Here is a 20,022-nt window from a genome sequence, read left to right on the forward strand (position 1 = left end):
GTCAGTTATTTCGAGAAACTTGGGCCAGAACAAAACGAGAGCCTTACTTGATCCCGTAGATTGTTTGAGAAATTTGGGCCAGTAGCTCATCCCTTTTTTGAAGAATCTGACCTAACTATACGAAGGCTAATAATCAGTAGTCAGAGGACAGTATTTATTATTTGTCGGTCTCAAACCGGTTTATCTATTTCACATTACCTAAATCGAGCACAGCTGCACAACATATCCGAACATGGCGATGCACGTTCCAAAAGCTCCGGGCTTTGCCCAAATGTTAAAGGATGGAGCTAAGGTAATTCTATAGTGCTTTAAAGAATATACCAATCTTATAGTTTGAACTACTGAGTACAACCAAATTAGATGATATGCTCAGTAGAATAGCTTGGAATGACTGTTGTTAATATAAATCCATGTGAGTTTCGTATGCGGAACTCCTCGGCTTTTACCATTGGTTCACTGTTGGGAACATTCTGGAATTTTGATGAGTTTTCAATATATCATCATGTCAAACATTATTTGACAAGCTTTCTTTTGTTAATTTAATTATTCATCCAAAAGTTACAAATGGGTTCATCAAGATATCTCAGTTGTACCAAATTGTCCAGTGAACAATGGACACCATGAAAACAAAGTAACTCCTGCCCTAACAACGTCAATGAGATTTCAGACTGTTGCCCCTACTCTTTGCTGCCACTTTGAACTTAACTAGCAAACAGCCCGCAGACCAAGCCTATTAAAAGTATTCTCCCCTACTTATTTCAAACAAAATTAAACCCCTGGGTCCATCCATATTCACTGACTAATGGCTCAAGTGTCTTGGGCACGACGCTAACGGTAACCCCAGACACCCAATTTTATGACAGGATTACCTCAGCTAATTTACTAGGGACCCGCCAGGTCACCAGATAAAAAAATGCCATTGATGTTCTTTTACTTTTTTAAAAATATTTGTCCAATGAAAAACAAAATAAATACAAAACTATGCTATATTAATAAATAAACAATCTCTTTGTGTACAGCAGACGCAAACTGTCAACCTCTGTTAATACACATCATAACAATAAGATGTTTAAGATAATTATCAGCCCTTGATTTTAGAATTATCCACGAATAATGACATTATTTTAGATAAAGTTGAAGCAAAATAACGGGCTGATTCAAGTGTGATGGAGAAATCTCCCACACATTTTCGCGGTTTATAATGTCATTAATGTTTTGGATAGTGGCCATTCGTAAGCAGTGCTTCTGAGCCATTTCCCTACATAGTAAAAAAGTTTGATAAGGAAATGCTTTAAAAAGACTATTGATTGATTCCTATTTAATTTTAAAACAAAATATAATATATGAATGAAAATAATGTTCAAAATAATAATGTGAAACTTCACAGAACACTGATTTTTTTACGGGTCACCAATTTTTGGGGTAGGTAGATCACCTAATAAAAATGGTAAGTGTCGCTCCTTGTGAGTCATAAGTATCTGACTGAGAAAAGGAAACTGAATTCATAAATTCAAAATATCTTAACAAGTTATGTTTCTGTTGATTTGAAAATAAGTTATTTCTGTTTGTCAATTTATTTTAAAATGGGATTTAAACTGAAGTATAACATGTTCATTTTCGTCATGAGATTTACAGTGAATAAAGAAGAGATTTCCTGAACTTATTGCTGGTAGGGTAAATATATATGGTAGGTTCAATAGCCTAAAACAGACTGGTTTTAAGACCTAACATATTTTAATTTATATCCATTTATTCATGTTATTATACCTTAAATGATCTGAGTGTCTTTATTCCAGCACTTTTCTGGTTTGGAAGAAGCAGTGTACAAGAATATTGATGCTTGTAAAGAGCTTTCAAGGACAACCAGATCTTCCTTCGGACCACATGGTAATGCAAACAAATTTAAGAGCCTAAAATACTGCATAGCATTATCATTTTATAACAAAATCTCAAGTTTTGTTACACATCTTTGAAGGTTATTTTTTGCTTGCACCCTGGTGCTATTTTTTCATTGCCTCACTGTTTGATTGATATCACTGCTTGGTTATACTTAATTGTAATTTGCCAACATCTTGTAAAAGTTTTTTGACAGAAAAATTGTAATAAAACTTGGTTCTCGGTCTTTGAACTTGGTTGTCATAGACAACACAGAGATGTAAAGCATAACTCAAGCTTTATTCATTATTAAGTTACGCCCCTTTTCCATTGAAAATCATTAGATGAGCATTGAGTTTCACTTTGTGGCATTCTTTTTAACAGAATTGTTGCAAATGTTTAAGTTTTATATATATGTGTATATTTTGCAGGTCAAAACAAGATGGTCATTAACCACATTGAGAAGCTGTTTGTCACAAACGATGCAGCAACCATCTTACAAGAGCTTGAGGTACATCTGTCAAAAATATAACATATGTATTAAATGTAAGAAGTCAGATATAATAGTGATGTAATCTGCAAAAAAACAAGATTAAAAAGCGTTACACCCTCAGTAAGGAAAAATCACACCTATTTGCAAAATCTGCAAAAAATGTGTGGTTGGTGCTTAAAGCTGCACTCTCACAGATTTACCAATTTTACAACTTTTTTATTTTATGTCTTGGAAAGGGCAAATTTTGGCGTAAATATCTGCAAACCAATGATATAAGACTGCTGACAAAAGATCAGATCGCAGATTTTCATATTTCTGTTTGAAAATTAATATTTTATGGCTTAAACCTTTACTAACGGTTTAAGAAAAATGCATAAAAAAATCAATATTTGAACTTAAATATAAACATCTGCGATCTAATTTTTTGTCAGCAGTCTTATATAATTGGTTTCCATGGATTTTCACAAAAATTGGCTTGTTCCAAAACAAAAATAATCTGTGAGAGTGCAGCTTTAATCCAAAGTGTAATATTTACAATTTGGAAATAAAGACAAACGCATTTCCATGTTTGGTTATTATACTTAAGTTATACTTTATTTACAAAATACAACTGATATTTTAAATGTCCATTCATCAACATTCATATTCTAGCTTAAACATCCACTGTAGCATCTTGTCTGAAGAGATTATCTGTACTCCAGCCAGGATTTGAAGAGAACAGGGTGATAGGTCATAATTAATAATAAAGGGCACTTTTGATGTGCATTGAATGAGCCTTATTAGGGCACTTGCAAGTGTCTATGTTCGATTCTTATTGTATATACGGTATGAGGTGTAACTAAACTACTTAAAAATACTTATTAATTGTAATGAATACTGAAGCTGTTATCTTGACTTTAGTGTCAAGGCTTTTTCTATAGAACCCAAGGGTCCGACTATCGGACCCATTCCCAAAGCAAAATATAAGATATTATTCCCAATCTTCAGAAAAAAATCCCAATATTTTTTATATTTTTTTTTAAGAAAGTCTTTTTACCTCTACTGGTTCATTTTCATCATCGTAATAAATTACGTTATGTAAAGTTTTTTTGATATTTGAACTCCGAAATCTTCATCACATTCAGAGATCAGTATGAAATATTATCTGTCATGATTTATTGCAATAGATATTTACACCCCAAGGATTGATATTTTTGGGGTCTTTTAAAGGGAAAATAAACAAATATTAAATCATTTCCTAATTCGCAGGAGACTAGACAGCTTTTTCTTTTAACTGTAAAATTTCCCGATTTCGGCATTTTCACGAAGCAAAATTTCCCAAAATGGTTAGGGTCTTTTTCCCAAAATGGGCAGAAAAAGCCCAGAGTGTAAAAAAAAGAGTATTTTTATTATTTAATACTTATTTATGATAATTGATTTGACAATAAGTCCCAATAAATACCAAATATAGTTAACATCTGTTAGAGAAACCAGTTTGTATGCAGTTTCTGCATTATCAAACAATATAGCTATTTGTATATACTACATTGATAATGAAAATGTGTTACTGGAGTTTGAGAAAATGAATATGTTTTGTATAAAAGTTTTCACTCATGTTCTAGAAAATGTAATTGTTTTGTATTTTTAACCAGGTCCAACATCCAGCAGCCAAGATGCTTGTTCTCGCTACTCACCAGCAAGAACAGGAAGTAGGGGACGGAACCAACTTTGTCCTCGTGTTTGCTGGCGCCCTTCTGGAACAGGCAGAGTTCCTGTTGAGAATGGTTGGTGATTGATTAACTATCAGTAAATTTATTGAGGATATTTGTATAATTTCGATGATTTTTTGCTGATTTTTACACATTATAAGGGGCTTGTGAGGAACTTGCACAGACATCTTCAGATTCTTGTTTGATGATCTTGGAAATCATATGGGTGCTATATAATTTGAGGTGCCTGAATGTGTGTCCAAAAAGTGCACGACATCCCTACAAATGCTATAGTTGCCTGTGGGAGGCCCTCTATGACATGTCTACAGGCCAGTTCAAATTTCTACAACACGTCAAAAACTTTTAACTTCTCTGCTCAAAGGTTCCAAGATTTTGCAAATAAGCAGCTGATATATGACTGAGGGTTAACTGTTAAATATATCAAAATACTAAGCAATGCATAACATACAAATACAATTGAGCTTTTTGCATAAATTTTTAAAATGAATGAGAATTATTTAATTATCAATTCTTGCTTTTCCTTTTCAGGGCTTATCAGTGACAGAGGTTACAGAAGGCTATGAACTGGCATTGAAAAAGGCCCTAGAAATTCTTCCAGGTATGAACAATGAACTTAACATTTGATTGAAGTTGACGTCTTAATTCTGGGATGATAATGCTCCGGATTAACCCTAAAGTCAGAACTTTTTAGAGCTTTTGATTTCATTCTAATGTACATTTGTTTTTAGCTTGACATTGGCATTTAAATAGAAAGAAATGCCTTTATCATTCCTGTTAATCATAGTTTATATTATTTTGGTGTTCACAGTCTGTCAGAAATAGAGACAAATTCCTTAATGGTCATCTTAAAGTGTGAAAGAGGTTGTTGAATGTGCAAAACTGTTATGAAACCATGAACATGAACATTACCTTGCGATAGACTATAAAGATAGGTTAATACCAAAAGAATTAATTTACTAACATTTGAAGTTTTCAATTGCCAGAAAGTCATGTACGTAGGTTGAGACCAAAACCAGTTAAAATATCTGATATCAATCCTATACCAATATAAACTTAAAAAGAAAGTTTTTCTGCCGAGATCAAATTAAGTTTGTCTAAACTGACCTATCAAACCATTATTTTCAGACCTGGCATGTGAGAATCAGAAAGAACTGCGCGAGCAAAAGGCGGTCACGCGCGCCATCCGCACCTCGGTTATGAGCAAGCAGTACGGACACGAGGATTTCCTCGCTAAACTCATCGCTGATGCCTGTGGTGAGTTGTCTGGGTTTTTTTATGCCTATCAAGAAGATATACAAATTGTAACAAGTCATTAAAACGAAAGATTTTTTAAACATGCTCAAATACTATATAATCATATTATGATAAGATAAAATTCCAATTTTAAACATTTTTTACATTAAAAAAATCAAACATTTAGCTGGTCTGTTTTATGAACCAAAAATTTAAGGTATTGTTGTAGCTGTGGTGTCATGGTCAACATGGTGGTTGCAGTGCAAACGCTTAAACTAACTTTGGCCGTAACTCCAAAAGCTGTTGAAGATATTCAAATGAAACTTATTACACAAGTTACCAGTGACATTGCAATCAAGTGTAGCAAGGCCCTTAACATGAAAACAAACAAACAGCAAGACAAGTGCAAGATACTCATTTGAACAGTTTTTTGTCTGCGATGATCGTGTTTTTCGTTATGTTTTAAAAAAAATTCTCATCTTTACAGTCTCAGTTATGGCGCAGAAATCAACGTTCAATGTGGACAGTATTCGTGTCTCCAAAATCTTGGTGAGTTTTTAGCTTTGTTTTGATGTATGTGACTTATATTTATATCTATAAACTAGCTCTGATATCCACACCAAAAATGGATGAAATTACATTTATTTCTAATTGAAAATAAAAGATATGAGGTATGGTGTTATTTATCAAAACCAAGGGTAAAAATCAATTCTTTAGGTGAAATATTCTTGTTTATCATCTTTGTTTACCCCCCACTTGGATTTGAAGCAATCAAATTATCACTTGCTCATTGAGGGTCTTTGAAGAGGTTAATGAGGTAAAGAGATGAAAGCAATGATACATTTGAAACCCTTTATTAATACCAGAATACGAGTCAAAAGTCTTTGTAAAATTTTCTTTATCCACCCCTAAGGCCAAATAAAAAAATAGGTCTGTTTCAGGTTACCCGACCGACCCTATTTTTTCCCGCCGACCCTAACCTATTTTTCCCTGAAAAAAATGTGATCTGGGTACGAAATGTATGTACATAAAGTTGACAATATTAGAGTTGGATTTCTGAATGTGTTTACCGTAGTTTCACCTTAAAGTTCGAACACCTTAAAATAATTAATTTTACGCTCTCCGAATTCATAGAAAATAACCATTTTTACATTTTATCTACATGTATTGTAAACCTGCCTTTTTTCTTTATCTGTAGTCATCAATGGTTATTACGCCTATAAGTGTACCTCCTTCACCAAGTTAATTAAAATCCCATTCAATACCATTTTATACATGCATTGCAATGAATAAACACCTTTTATCGGCTTCAGATCAAACAGTCCAGGGCTTTTTCTGCCCATTTTGGGAAAAAGACCCTAGACATTTTGGGAAATTTTGCGTCGTGAAAATGCCAAAATTGGGAAATTTTACAGTTAAAAGAAAAAGCTGTCTAGTCTCCTGCGAATTAGGTAATGATTTAATATTAGTTGTTTTCCCCTTTAAAAGACCCACAATGGCTGAAATATCAATCATTGGGGTGTAAATATCTATTGCAATAAATCATGACAGATAATATTTCCGATTTCTGAATGTGATGAAAATCAATGATTTCTGAGTTCAATTACCAAAAAAACTTCACATGACATAATTTATTAGGATGTTGAAAATGAACCAGTACAGGTAAAAATAATTTCTAAAAAAAAAAAAAAATATTTTGGATTGGGATTTTTTTCTGAAGATTGGGAAAAATATCTTATATTTTGCTTTGGGAATGGGTCCGATAGTCGGACCCGTGGGTACTATAGAAAAAGCCCTGCAGTCACATTGTGTGACATCACATAACTCTCAGTTATACCCACGAGGATCTCATGGAGAGCATGGATATTGCTATGCAGGATTAATGTTTCTGAGTGGTGTTTTCGATTGTAACTTAAGTATTGCATTTCTAACTTTAATTCATCACATTAAATAGTTACCTGTATCATTGAATGTGTTGATTTTTATTGTTCTATTGATGCTACAATGAGTATTACTGTACGATTATTGCTTCATAAAGTCTATATTTAAAGTGGGGTACAAGTTTCAAAGTTTATTGGCGGATCGTTTTACAAACATGTCATGTCTGTGTTTTTTTTAATCTATTGATTGCCCTTGTTGTTTCTTTAATCCTCCATTAAATATATCGCACATCCTTTTCAACAGGCAATAAATCATTTCGTTAACTAACTTACAGTGATGTATACGGTTAGATAATCTAGCCAGGCATTGTAACGATAAAGATCAGTAATTTTTGTCTGTGAGACTAAGTAACTGTAAAAGTTACAATCGATGTCCTTTGGGTGTCCGAAAATTAGGTACCTAAACTAAATTATTTTTGAAAATAATAATGGATGTCCGAATTTTAGATTGTCAAACTCTAAGGTGAATTACGGGTAGTTTGTGCTTGTGTGGCAGGTATATTTCAATTCTTGAACTATATTTTCTTGTCAGATACAAATGTGTCAGATATTGACTTTCGGATTGTCAGACTTAAGTGTGCAATTTTGGCAAAGAATGTTTCCTTTGAAGCATGGAACATGTTTAAAAACTACTGATAACCTGAAAATTGATGACTTTTATTTTTGTTACTTTCTGAATCAACAGTTACTGAAATCAATATATAAAAAAAAAATATAAAAATAAAATATTCTGACCTACCAACCCTTTTTTTTTGGCAGTGTTACCTGAAACGCACCTATTTTTTTATTTGGCCTAATCCAATCCCACCTACCCCACCCCCCTTGCAAAAGTTGTGGAAGGGGGGAGTGACTGAAATGACCATGGACAAAAATCGAACAACAGTTTTAAATTTGTAGTGAGTCTAGAAAAATTCAACTCTAATTATTTGTATATTTTTCTCATACAGGGAGCTGGTGTCCTCCAATCATCACTTGTCCAGGGTATGGTGTTCCGAAGAGCCGTGGAAGGGGAGGTCACAAAGATGTCCAAGGCAAAGATCGTCGTCTACTCCTGTCCCCTTGATATTATGCAGACAGAGACAAAGGTACATGTATATAAAGAAATGTAGAACATGATCTTTTTTTTAAAAAGTGTAATTTCTAAAGTTACTGTGAAATCATTTATATTCATTGGCATGAAATTTCGTGGTTTGCCGAAAAAATACAATTTCGTGGGTACTTGAATTCGTGGTTTTTCACTGGCCCGTGCTTTCCGTTTTCTACGTCAGACGGTTAATGACACTCGCTAAAGTGGTACAAGATGCCAATTAGTGCATATACCCATGTCAATTATCGATTTAATTGGGAACTAAGGTCATAAAAGAATATGTACCCTGATCATAAATACAGATAGGGGAAGCCATTGAATACTTGAATATTTGGAAACACCGAAAAGGTGCGTACATTTTAGTAAACAAGAGCATTTCAATATTTCTTCACACGTTTTTGTTTAATAAATATATTGAATGCGTTGTTTTGTACTTTGTCACGTTGGGTGCTCAGTAACCTTCAATGTAATCGATTAATTATTTCATTGAAGAAAAAAATCGAGTACCGACACTCATCATGCACATCTTGTTAACCTGGAGATTTTCATTAACAGCACACGTTTAATCACATGCCTCTGTCATTTGGTTCATATAACACATTTAATTGACTTGGTTTATTATTTGTTAAAGGCAAATATAATATATTAACAAAACAATGATAGTAAAATATACAATGAGACAGGTTTAAACGCTGGATGCTGTGACTTCTGTAACATATAAACATTTATGTACATAACATGGCAGTTGAAAAAGTGAATTAAGGGTCTATATTTCGTGGGATCTTAAATTCATGGATCACCCTACCCACGAAAATCACGAACATTAATGCCCCTCGAACATTAATGATTTCACAGTATGTTATGCTCGCATTCACTTTTACAAGATTTTTCAATTAGTTTTACTTGAAATTAAATAACATTTTATATCCCTTTTTATGAAATTGAAAAAATTATGAAAAGAAAACTTGTTTGTCTCTGTGTAAGATCGCAATAAATTTCATATATATTGCTATCTTACATTGAAACAAGCAATTATCCTTATATTTAGTTGAAGGCATTCAAGCATATGGGCAACTAATGACACAATCCTATCTTCATTTTTCAGGGAACAGTATTAATCAAGAACGCAGAAGAGCTGATTAATTTCAGCCAAGGAGAGGAGAACTTTGTCGAACAAGTATGTACATATCATCATGTTATGTAATTATAATGTACAAACAGAAAATATCGCACCATATGTAGTAGATTGACAATCTGAGTTCTCTTTAATATCATTTACAATGTTTCCAGTTATTATATTACTCAGATTTCAAAAACAATCGTAAGTCCATTATATTAACAGGATCAAGCTAAGCTCACTTTATTTGATACGGTATAATTTGTGTAAATTTCTGAAAACTTTTTTAAGACTTTTGAAAGAAACTTATTTTACAGATAATCATGGTAAACTTTTTGTTGTGTATTTATTCAAGTTGAACCGAATAATTTGGCTAAGGATACCGATACTAAACCTGTTATGATTACGATATAATTTTGAGAAATTTTGGCTGTTGGTTATAGCTCTAAAATGAGTAAAACTTCAGAAATATCTATTAACTAATTTTATTGCCTCCTTCACAATTTTTTGGAGGATGATATCTTTAAATGCTTTAAAATGATATGAATGATTCTCTTCCTGGGCATGATAATGGCTTGCTGAAATCATTGTCTCTTGTAAAAGTTATTCTTTAAATTAAGATAATCTATAATGATGTATTCAAGACAACGACTGTAAATGCCTGTTTAGTAGTACTTGAAGGTACGCAATTACGCTGGAAATAAACCATGCTAATAACATTCCAGCAAATCAAGGCGATATCTGACACAGGATGTAAGGTGATCGTGTCTGGAGGGAAGGTTGGCGAGATGGCGACCCACTTCTGTAACAAGTACGGCGTCCTCGTACTGCGTCTCATGTCCAAGTGGGACCTGCGTAGGCTGTGCAAGGCTGTCGGAGCTACGCCCCTTCCAAGAGTGGTGAGTGCTTTGTATTTTGTGATAAATAAATCTGAAGAAATCTTAATGATTAAAATTGAGAAGAATCAATCTAGGATATGTAAGGCTGTGGGAGATGCAGCTTCATATAGGGGAGGGTTTGTTAAAGAATCTCCAAATTACTTTGCAGTTTCTTTCAAAATCCGATAAAAGGTATTTTGAAGTGTGTCAGCATCAATTACATGTGTTCGTGCCATTGCGTTTTCTTTTGTTTGGATTTAAACAAGCTTTTGATACAAACAGATGACAATTATATTGATCATAACTGAAATCAAAGAAAAGATCTTCACATGTACATCAAATGACTTTGTCAATCAAACCATTTTCTGATGATTTCTTTGACTGATAAGCCCTTTCTCAAAATGACCACCCTGGGCTCAAGTATCATTATTTACTGCAAACCATTTATTTCAACCATCTGTGTTCTTTATTCCAGACTGCACCCACTGTGGAAGAGTCTGGATACTGTGATAATGTGTACTTGGACGAAATTGGTGACACCCCCGTCATCGTCTTTAGACAAGGTAGGTTTACATAGTGTGGAAAATGAGCTGATATGAATAACACTCAGATAGATTTTACCCTGAAGATTGTCAACTTTGTTGAATACTTAGGAATTGCTTAAAATTAATATAGAGCTCTACTGTATCCCTACTTTTTGTGTCGCCTGAAAAGACGACATATAGGGGTTACTTTTGCTGGTGGCGGCGTCGGTGGCGGCTGCGTCCCATTTTCGCTTGTCCGGGGTATATCTCCTAAACTATTAGTGGTATCAACTTGAAATTTCATATGTAGATAGATCTAATTGAGGGCAAGTGCAGTGCACAAGAACTGTTACTCTTGCTTCCATATTTTTAGAGTTATTGCACTTTGTTATTTTTCATGCTTACAGTTTTGTCCGGGGCATATCTTGTAGAATATAAGAGTTATCAACTTGAAACTTCATATGTAGATAGATCTCTTGGAGGGCAAGTGCAGTGCACAATAACAGTAACTCTTGCTTTCTTAGTTTTAAAGTTATTGCCCTTTGTTAATTTTCATGCTTAAAGTTTTGTCCGTGGCATATCTTGAAGAATATAAGAGGTATCAACTTGAAACTTCATAGTTAGTTAGATCTCATTGAGGACAAGTGCAGTGCACAAGAACCGTTACTCTTGCTGCCATATTTTAGAGTTATTGCCCTTTGTTAATTTTCTTGCTTAGGTTTTGTCCGTGGCATATCTCATAAATTATAGGAGGTATCAACCTGAAACTTATTCCGTAGGTATATCTGATTGAGGGAAAGTGCAGTGCACAAAAACCGTAACTCTTGCATCTATATGTTAAGAGTTATTGCCCTTTGTTAATTTTCATGTTTAACTTTACCTTGCACACTTTTTTAGCTCACCAGAGCACGAAGTGCTCAAGGTGAGCTATTGTGATTGGTCTTTGTCCGTCGTCTGTCCGTCAACAATTGCTTAAAGAACATCTCCTCTGAAACTACCTGGCCAAATTCAATGAAACTTGACAGGAAGCTTCATTGGGTGTCCCTCGACAAAAATACAACAAGGGGTTACGATTGATTAACAACAACAACAACAAAATGGCCGACCTTCAGTTCAAATGCCACCTACACTTGAAAGTTAAATGGCAACATCATTGTCTATAAATGAATAAAATGCCAATCTAACAGCTATAATGTCGACAGTAAATAATTCGTCAGGCGACACATCCGACTCGCAGAGTTCTAGTTTGCTCTTAATATCCCAATTTTACCCTACTTTTAAAAAAAAAATCCTACTTATATCCCTACTTTTTTCTTATTGGTTACTTGAAAGCCTGTGCTTGTGTTTTTTTCTTGCTTTGTACATGTACATTTTTATGCCCCCGAAGGTGGGCATATTAAAATCGCTCTCTCCGTCCGTCCGTGTGTCCGGCTCAATAACTCGTGTCAGGGCAGCAACTTTCCCTTGTATGGACAGATTTTAAAATGACTTGCCACATGTGTTCGGCATACCAAGACGACGTGTCGTGTGCAAGAACCGTGTCCCTACCTCTAAGGTCAAGGTCACACTTAGTGTTTATTCACAATGGAATGCTGCATATAAGGACATAGAGTTTAGGTTGTCTTGTCCGGGCTGTAACTTTCCCTTGTATGGACAGATTTTAAAATAACTTGCCACATGTGTTCGGCATATCAAGACGACGTGTCGCGTGCAAGACCCGTGTCCCTACCTCTAAGGTCAAGGTCACACTTAGTATTTATTCCCAATGGAATGCTGCATATAAGGACATAGAATATATATGGTCGTCGAGTCCGGGCTGTAACTTTCCCTTGTATGGACATAATTTAAAATAACTTGCCACATGTGTTCGACATACCAAGAGGACGTGTCGCGTGCAAGAACCATGTCCCTACCTCTAAGGTCAAGGTCACACTTGGGTGTTTATTCACAATGGAATGCTGCATATAAGGACATAGAGTATAGGTTGTCGTGTCCGGGCTGTAACATTTTCTTTTATGGACAGATTTTAAAATAACTTGCCACATGTGTTCGACATACCAAGACGAAGTGTCGCGTGCAAGAACCGTGTCCCTACCTCTAAGGTCAAGGTCACACTTAGTGTTTATTCACGATGGAATGCTGCATATAAGGACATAGAGTATAGGTTGTCGTGTCAAGGCTGTAACTTTCCCTTGTATGGACAGAATTTAAAATAACTTGCCACATGTGTTCGACATACCAAGACGACGTGTCGCGTGCAAGAACTGTGTCCCTACCTCTAAGGTCAAGGTCACACTTAGGTGTTTATTCACAATAGAGTGCTGCATATAAGGATACAGAGTATTGGTTGTTATGTTCGGGCTGTAACTTTTTCTTGTATGGACAGATTTTTAAATAACTTGCCACATGTGTTCGACATATCAAGACAACGTGTCACGTGCAAGACCCATGTCCCTACCTCTAAGGTGAAAGATACACTTAGTGTTTATTCACAATGGAATGCTGAATATAAGGACATCAGAATGTAGGTTGTCAAGTATGGGTGGTATTTTTTATGTTCAGAGGCAATTTAAAATAACTTGCCATATGCATTTGTTTGATCTTTAACTTTTCATGTACTGACCTTGTTCATAGGTCAATGTCACATTCGGGGGCATTCGTCACATACTGTGACAGCTCTTGTTATTATATAACTTGTTACGCTCGGCATTCTTTTATTATGCCCCCCTTCGAAGAAGAGGGGTATATTGCTTTGCACAGGCATGTCGGTATGTCGGTCGGTCGGTCGGTCCGTCGGTAGACCAAAGCTTGTCCGAGTGATAACTCAACAATTCCTGGACGTATGGTCATCAAACTTGACATGAAGGTTGGGCCTGACCAGTAGATGACCCCTATTGATTTTAGGGCTCATCGGGTCAAAGGTCAAGGTCACAGTGACCTTTAATGGTAAAATAATTTTAAAGCTTGTCCGAGTGATAACTCAACAATGCCTAGACCTATGGTCATCAAACTTGATATGGAAGTTGGGCCTGACCATTGGATGACCCCTTTTGTTTTTGGGGGTCATCGGGCCAAAGGTCAAGGTCACAGTGACCTTGAATGGTAAAAGGATGTCCGAGTGATAACTCGACAATGCCTGCACCCTTGGCCCTCATTCTTGGCTTGGAGGTTGGGCCTAACCAGTAGCTGACCCCTATTGTTTTTGGGGCTCATCGGGTCAAAGATCAAGGTCAGAGTGACATTGAATGGTAAAAGGTTGTCCGAGTGATAACTCAACAATGCCTGCACCCATGGCCCTCATAATTGACTTGGAGGTTGGGCCTGACCAGTAGATGAACCCTATTGTTTTTGGGGGTCATCCGGCCAAAGGTCAAGGTCACAGTGACCTTGAATGGTAAAAGGTTGTCCGAGTGATAACTCGACAATGCCTGCACCCTTGGCCCTCATTCTTGACTTGGAGGTTGGGCCTAACCAGTAGCTGACCCCTATTGTTTTTGGGGCTCATCGGGTCAAAGATCAAGGTCAGAGTGACATTGAATGGTAAAAGGTTGTCCGAGTGATAACTCAACATTGCCTGCACCCATGGCCCTCATAATTGACTTGGAGGTTGGGCCTGACCAGTAGATGAACCCTATTGTTTTTGGGGGTCATCCGGCCAAAGGTCAAGGTCACAGTGACCTTGAATGGTAAAAGGTTGTCCGTGTCATTACTCGACATTGCCTGCACCTATGGCCCTCAAACTTGACTTGGAGGTTGGGCCTGACCAGTAGATGACCCCTATTGTTTTTGGGGGTCATCAGGCCAAAGGTCAAGGTCACAGTGACCTTGAATGGTAAAAGGTTGTCTGAGTGATAACTCGACAATGCCTGAACCCACGGCCATCAGACTTTAATTGGAGGTTGGGCCTGACCAGTAGATGGCCCCTATTGATTTTAGGGGTCATTGGGCCAAAGGTCAAGGTAACAGTGACTTTGAACGATAAAAGGTTGCCCGAGTGATAACTCAACAATGCCTGCGCCCATGGCCCTCAAACTTGACTTGGAGGTTGGGCCTGACCAGTAGATGACCCCTATCATTTTTGGGTGTCATTGGGCCAAAGGTCAAGGTAACAGTGACTTTGAACGATAAAAGGTTGCCCGAGTGATAACTCAACAATGCCTGCACCCATGGCCCTCAAACTTGACTTGGAGAATTGGCCTGACCAGGAGATGACCCCTATGGTTTTTGGGGGTCATCTGGCCAAAGGTCAAGGTCACAGTGACCTGGAATGGTAAAAGATTGTCCGAGTGATAACTCGACAATGCCTGCACCCATGGCCCTCAAACTTGACTTGGAGGTTGGGCCTGACCAGTAGATGACCCCTATTGTTTTTGGGGGTCATCAGGCCAAAGGTCAAGGTCACAGTGACCTTGAATGGTAAAAGGTTGTCTGAGTGATAACTCGACAATGCCTGAACCCACGGCCATCAAACTTTAATTGGAGGTTGGGCCTGACCAGTAGATGGCCCCTATTGATTTTAGGGGTCATTGGGCCAAAGGTCAAGGTAACAGTGACTTTGAACGATAAAAGGTTGCCCGAGTGATAACTCAACAATGCCTGCGCCCATGGCCCTCAAACTTGACTTGGAGGTTGGGCCTGACCAGTAGATGACCCCTATTGATTTAAGGGGTCAGAGGTCAAGGTCACAGTGACCTTGAAAGCAAACTCGACAATTCCTGGACCTATGGTCATCAAACTTGAAATGAAGGTTGGGCCTGACCAGTAGATGACCCCTCTTGACTTTGGGGGTCATCAGGCCAAGGTCAAGGTCACAGTAACCTTTAATGCAAAAAAGTTAACAAATCTTCTCCCAGTGATATCTCAACAATGCCTGAATCTGTGATCATCAAACTTGACATGTAAGTTGGGCCTGACCAGGAGATAACCCTTATTGATTGTAGGAGTCATTGGGTCAAAGGTCAGGTTCACAGTGACCTTGAATGCGAAAATGTTTCAAGTGATAATTGGACAATGCCTGCACCCATGGCCCTCAAACTTGTCTTGGAGTTGTGTCTGACCTGTAGATGACCCCTTATGATTTAAGGGGTCATTGGATCAAAGGTCAAGATTACAGTGACCTTTAACGAAAAATGCTTTTCTGTGTGATAACTTGTCAATGCCTGCACCCATGGCCCTCAAACTTAACATTTATATTTTTGGTGACCAGCTGATGACTACTATGGATTTTGAGGTCATAGAGTCAAAGGTCATGGTCATAACACACTCTATCCTCAAACTTTGAATGGTCATAATCTTAAAACTGCCTCAACGGCATACAATGTTAGCGACAAATCAGCTGTCATTTCGGTCCATGCATATTTCATTTAATTGTCCATATAATCCTGACAACATGGCGCTCAGGGGGGGCATAATGTTTGACAAACATCTCTTGTTAAAAAACTGTACCTGATTACTTATTATTGGCATGTGATTCCTTTATATACATGTATCATTCATATTGATGCATTTTATGCAACCATACTGTTAAATAAGTGCTTTGGGTTGAGTTGAGGAGACTCTGTTCTGAACGTTGAATGTTTTAGGTTTAAATACTGTTATTTCTTTAATCAGACAATGATTTGGCACATGAAGAAAATGCTCTTCATTACATCAGCTCTTACAATTGAATTTTTTTCTTTATTTTTCTCATTTGTTTTTTTTCAGATAAGGCAGAGTCTGCCATCACCACCATTGTAATCCGAGGGTCCACAGACAACATCATGGACGACATGGAGAGAGCCGTAAATGACGGTGTTAACACGTACAAGGCACTTACCCGTGACGTTCGCATGGTACCCGGTGCAGGGGCTACAGAGATTGAAGTAGCAAAGCAGATCACCACCCTCGGAGAAAGCACGCCTGGACTTGAGCAGTATGCGATTAAGAAATTCGCTGAAGCCCTGGAAGTGGTGCCGAGGACGATCGCTGAGAATGCTGGTGTTAAGGTATGAATGTCTTCATGAACTGAGGTGTTTTTTACAAAATTTCAGCCCCATTTACAATCCCAAAATAGATACTTTTTTTCTTAGATATTGGACTTCAATTTGCAATCCTTAAATATTAATAAAAAGTTTTAACACTCTGTTTGACATATTTGCTGAATAAATATAATTCCAAGAATTTTGGCATCACCATGTTACCTTTATGGGAACCTTTGAAGGATATATTCAGCATTTTAGTTGGGTTTTGTTCTATTCCCAATGCAAAATCAAATACTTTTTAATCCAAAAATGAAGAAAAATTCCCTATTTCTCCTTCTTTTAAAAATGAAAAAACTGGCATGTAATTTTACTCCCTTTAAAAGTTTTTGGAGAAAGAATCAATGTTTTCCTTATCAGAGACTAACCTGATCAAAATATTTTACTTTCTCATTCTTGTTTACAGCTGTTTTGTTAATTTCTGTGAAAAATGGCAATTCCCAAATTCCCAAAGGCCAAGATTTTGGTAAAAAACTGCATTTATATAATCATTTGTGTACTAAAAATAATAATTTTGGGAGCCTTTAAAACATTGTCCATAATTGATTGTAAATCCTAATTTCTAACACAACCATCTTATCTTTAGGCGACAGAAGTATTGTCCCTGTTATATGCGGCCCATCAGGAGGGTAAGAAGAACGTTGGTGTTGACATCGAGGCCGTGGGAGCTGGAGTGTGTGATGCTGCCGATAAAGGAATTCTAGATCTCTACCTCGCCAAGTACTGGGGACTCAAGTTTGCTACTGCTGCTGCTTGCACAGTGCTTAGAGTGGATCAGGTAATAGTGGTTTAAGATGTTATTATCGTGTTTAAAAAGAATACAGTTTATCTTGGTTTCCTTGGTTTCAAAACAAATGCTTTTATACATGGTCATTGAAATTAGTCTTCTGGATGAACAAGCTGAATACCTATATTATTGTTTAACATAAAATTTCTGACCAAGCCCTGCTATATAAAATCAAATAATTGAGCAAGCCTGGAAAGCATTTTACCAGTGCAGGGCTTGCCACCTTGTGCTCATTTTGACCACTGTAAATAGGGTTCTATACTCTAGTGGTCGAAATATGCACAAGCCCAAAAACTCTACACTGGTAAAATTCTTTCCAGGTTGCTCAAATTCTGGATTTGACATAACAGGGCTTGTTTTTTTTTTCAATTTCAAGCCCTTTAAAATGGGGCTTATTCATCCCAAAGTTTAATTTTAATAACTGCTGCTCAATAATACATGACTAGTACGAAAAAATGTCTGCTGAAGTCTCTCTTCTTGTAAGGCAATTGATTCAACACCTGGTTTTCAAAGGAAAATTATCTCAAGTTCTGTCAAAGCCTTGGTGTCATTGATGTCTTTCTGCAAATATTTCTACTGTAACTGAAACACAATGTTTATAATATTCACATGTAACTTGGTACTCTTGATGTTACCACTGATGAAAAGGCACGCATGTAGCAAATCCACAACTCTGGCTAAAACAATCTGGACTCAAGCTTTTTGGGCAATTGAGTGAAACTGACAAGCATTACCATTCTGTTTAAGTGTTTTTTCCTTTTTCAAAATGGCCGACTGTGATTGAGTAATACTCTTTTTTTTTTATTGATATATTTTTCTCATTGATCTGTTCGTTTAGAAATTAATTTCATGATTAACATGTTCTTTCATTGATCCATTTCTTTAGACAATAAATTTTATTTTATTTCTTCCAGATCATTATGGCCAAGATGGCTGGTGGCCCAAAACCCAAGGCTGGCGGAGCAAGAGACGATGACGATTAGTGAGTGAACAAGACCATGGACATTATAGGTCCCTTCGTCTCCCTTAGAAAACAGCTTTCTTGCACTCAGCCAATGAGCTAGCAATAAATTAAATTAAACGTATTGCAGTATGCCTTTGTAAGTTTTTGGCAAGATGTCTAATTGATGTATTATGCCACTAAGTGTGCTTTAAATGAACAAATGTTTCCATTTTATTGAATTGTCTTATTTATTATGGAGATTAATTTTAAGAAAATATGTTTGTTAACAACGTTAAATGATATGTGCTCATTTTCATTGATTTGATTACCAATTTGCTTAGGAGACTGTTGTATTCAAATAGACTCCAGCTTATTGTGACATTTTACTCAAAACCATATGTCAAATCATGTCTTTATTCTCTTTTTTAAGTCTTCATTACTATGTTGAATGAAATATATAAAAGTAAAAAAAATCCAAAAAAAAATCATGAAGACCTGAATGTGTTCTGATATACGTGTTGAAATTTCTGGAAAAGCACCATGTCTCATTAACAGAACTGATGTTTGTGTTACACATAATTTGTGTACATAATGCATTTTTGCATTGTCTTGAGTTTTCATTTTGCATTAATTTATAGCTTTTTATATAAAAAAAACCTCAAAAGTGTTTCTAACACCATTGTGAATGAATAATAAAATATTTGAAATCCATTTGAACTTTGTTTCGCGTTCCCTTTGACAACCTAGATTAAATCGAGTAGGCGATTAAGTTAAGCCACATATATACTAACATATTAATGATTCTAAATGGTAAGCTGGGTTGGTATTCATAAAACATGATGGAGTAATATCTCAATTTAAGTTGATTTCATATCCAGAAAGAAAAGCACAATGTGTATATCACGTAAATTAATGAAAAGTTTGAAAGTATTCAGTTGTATGTACGAACAGTGAAATACTTCTTGTGAAAATCAATCGAGTATGGAAATGACTGTTTTACGAATACCGTCCGTAGCAAAGCTCTTGTAATTGATATTATCATAAGCTCGTGTTTTTCGAAATGTTAAAATTTTAATTATTTTCATCATCAGACAACTAGGAAGTTAATTTTAACTGCCACGTTAAAACGTCTTTCGGTTGGCAAGGGGAGAAAATTCCCAATGACTTATTTGATAAATTCCATTCGACAATTAAGTTAATATGTTCTTACAAAGATCTTTTATTTGTGTGTTTTGGTTAAATGAATATTATCGGGTCAAATTTCATTGGAAATCTGTTTTTAGGTAGGTTTAATCTGTCTGGGTTGATGATTCGGAACAGGGATTGGATCTCAAAATGATTTTCCAAAGCCTTCAATATCATTATTTTCAATATTTTTCTCTAAAAATTAGTTTGGTAGGGAATTAATATGATATTAAT

General features: G+C 36.2%; 1 protein-coding gene across 1 annotated transcript; it reads left to right on the top strand.

The window, feature by feature from the left end:
• Nucleotides 1-204: 204 nt before the first annotated feature.
• Nucleotides 205-19,314, top strand: LOC128239115 (T-complex protein 1 subunit theta-like). Its single transcript, XM_052955600.1, has 14 exons — nucleotides 205-292; nucleotides 1,797-1,887; nucleotides 2,307-2,386; nucleotides 4,000-4,131; nucleotides 4,606-4,675; nucleotides 5,203-5,331; nucleotides 5,798-5,859; nucleotides 8,198-8,335; nucleotides 9,443-9,514; nucleotides 10,180-10,353; nucleotides 10,808-10,895; nucleotides 16,560-16,840; nucleotides 17,460-17,651; nucleotides 18,575-19,314. The coding sequence occupies exons 1-14, from the start codon at nucleotides 233-235 to the stop codon at nucleotides 18,641-18,643; spliced, it is 1,638 nt and encodes a 545-aa protein (XP_052811560.1). The 5' UTR covers nucleotides 205-232; the 3' UTR covers nucleotides 18,644-19,314.
• Nucleotides 19,315-20,022: the final 708 nt, after the last annotated feature.

This window comes from Mya arenaria, chromosome 6, assembly GCF_026914265.1.
Source record: "Mya arenaria isolate MELC-2E11 chromosome 6, ASM2691426v1".
In the NCBI taxonomy this organism is placed as follows: Eukaryota; Metazoa; Mollusca; class Bivalvia; order Myida; family Myidae; genus Mya; species Mya arenaria.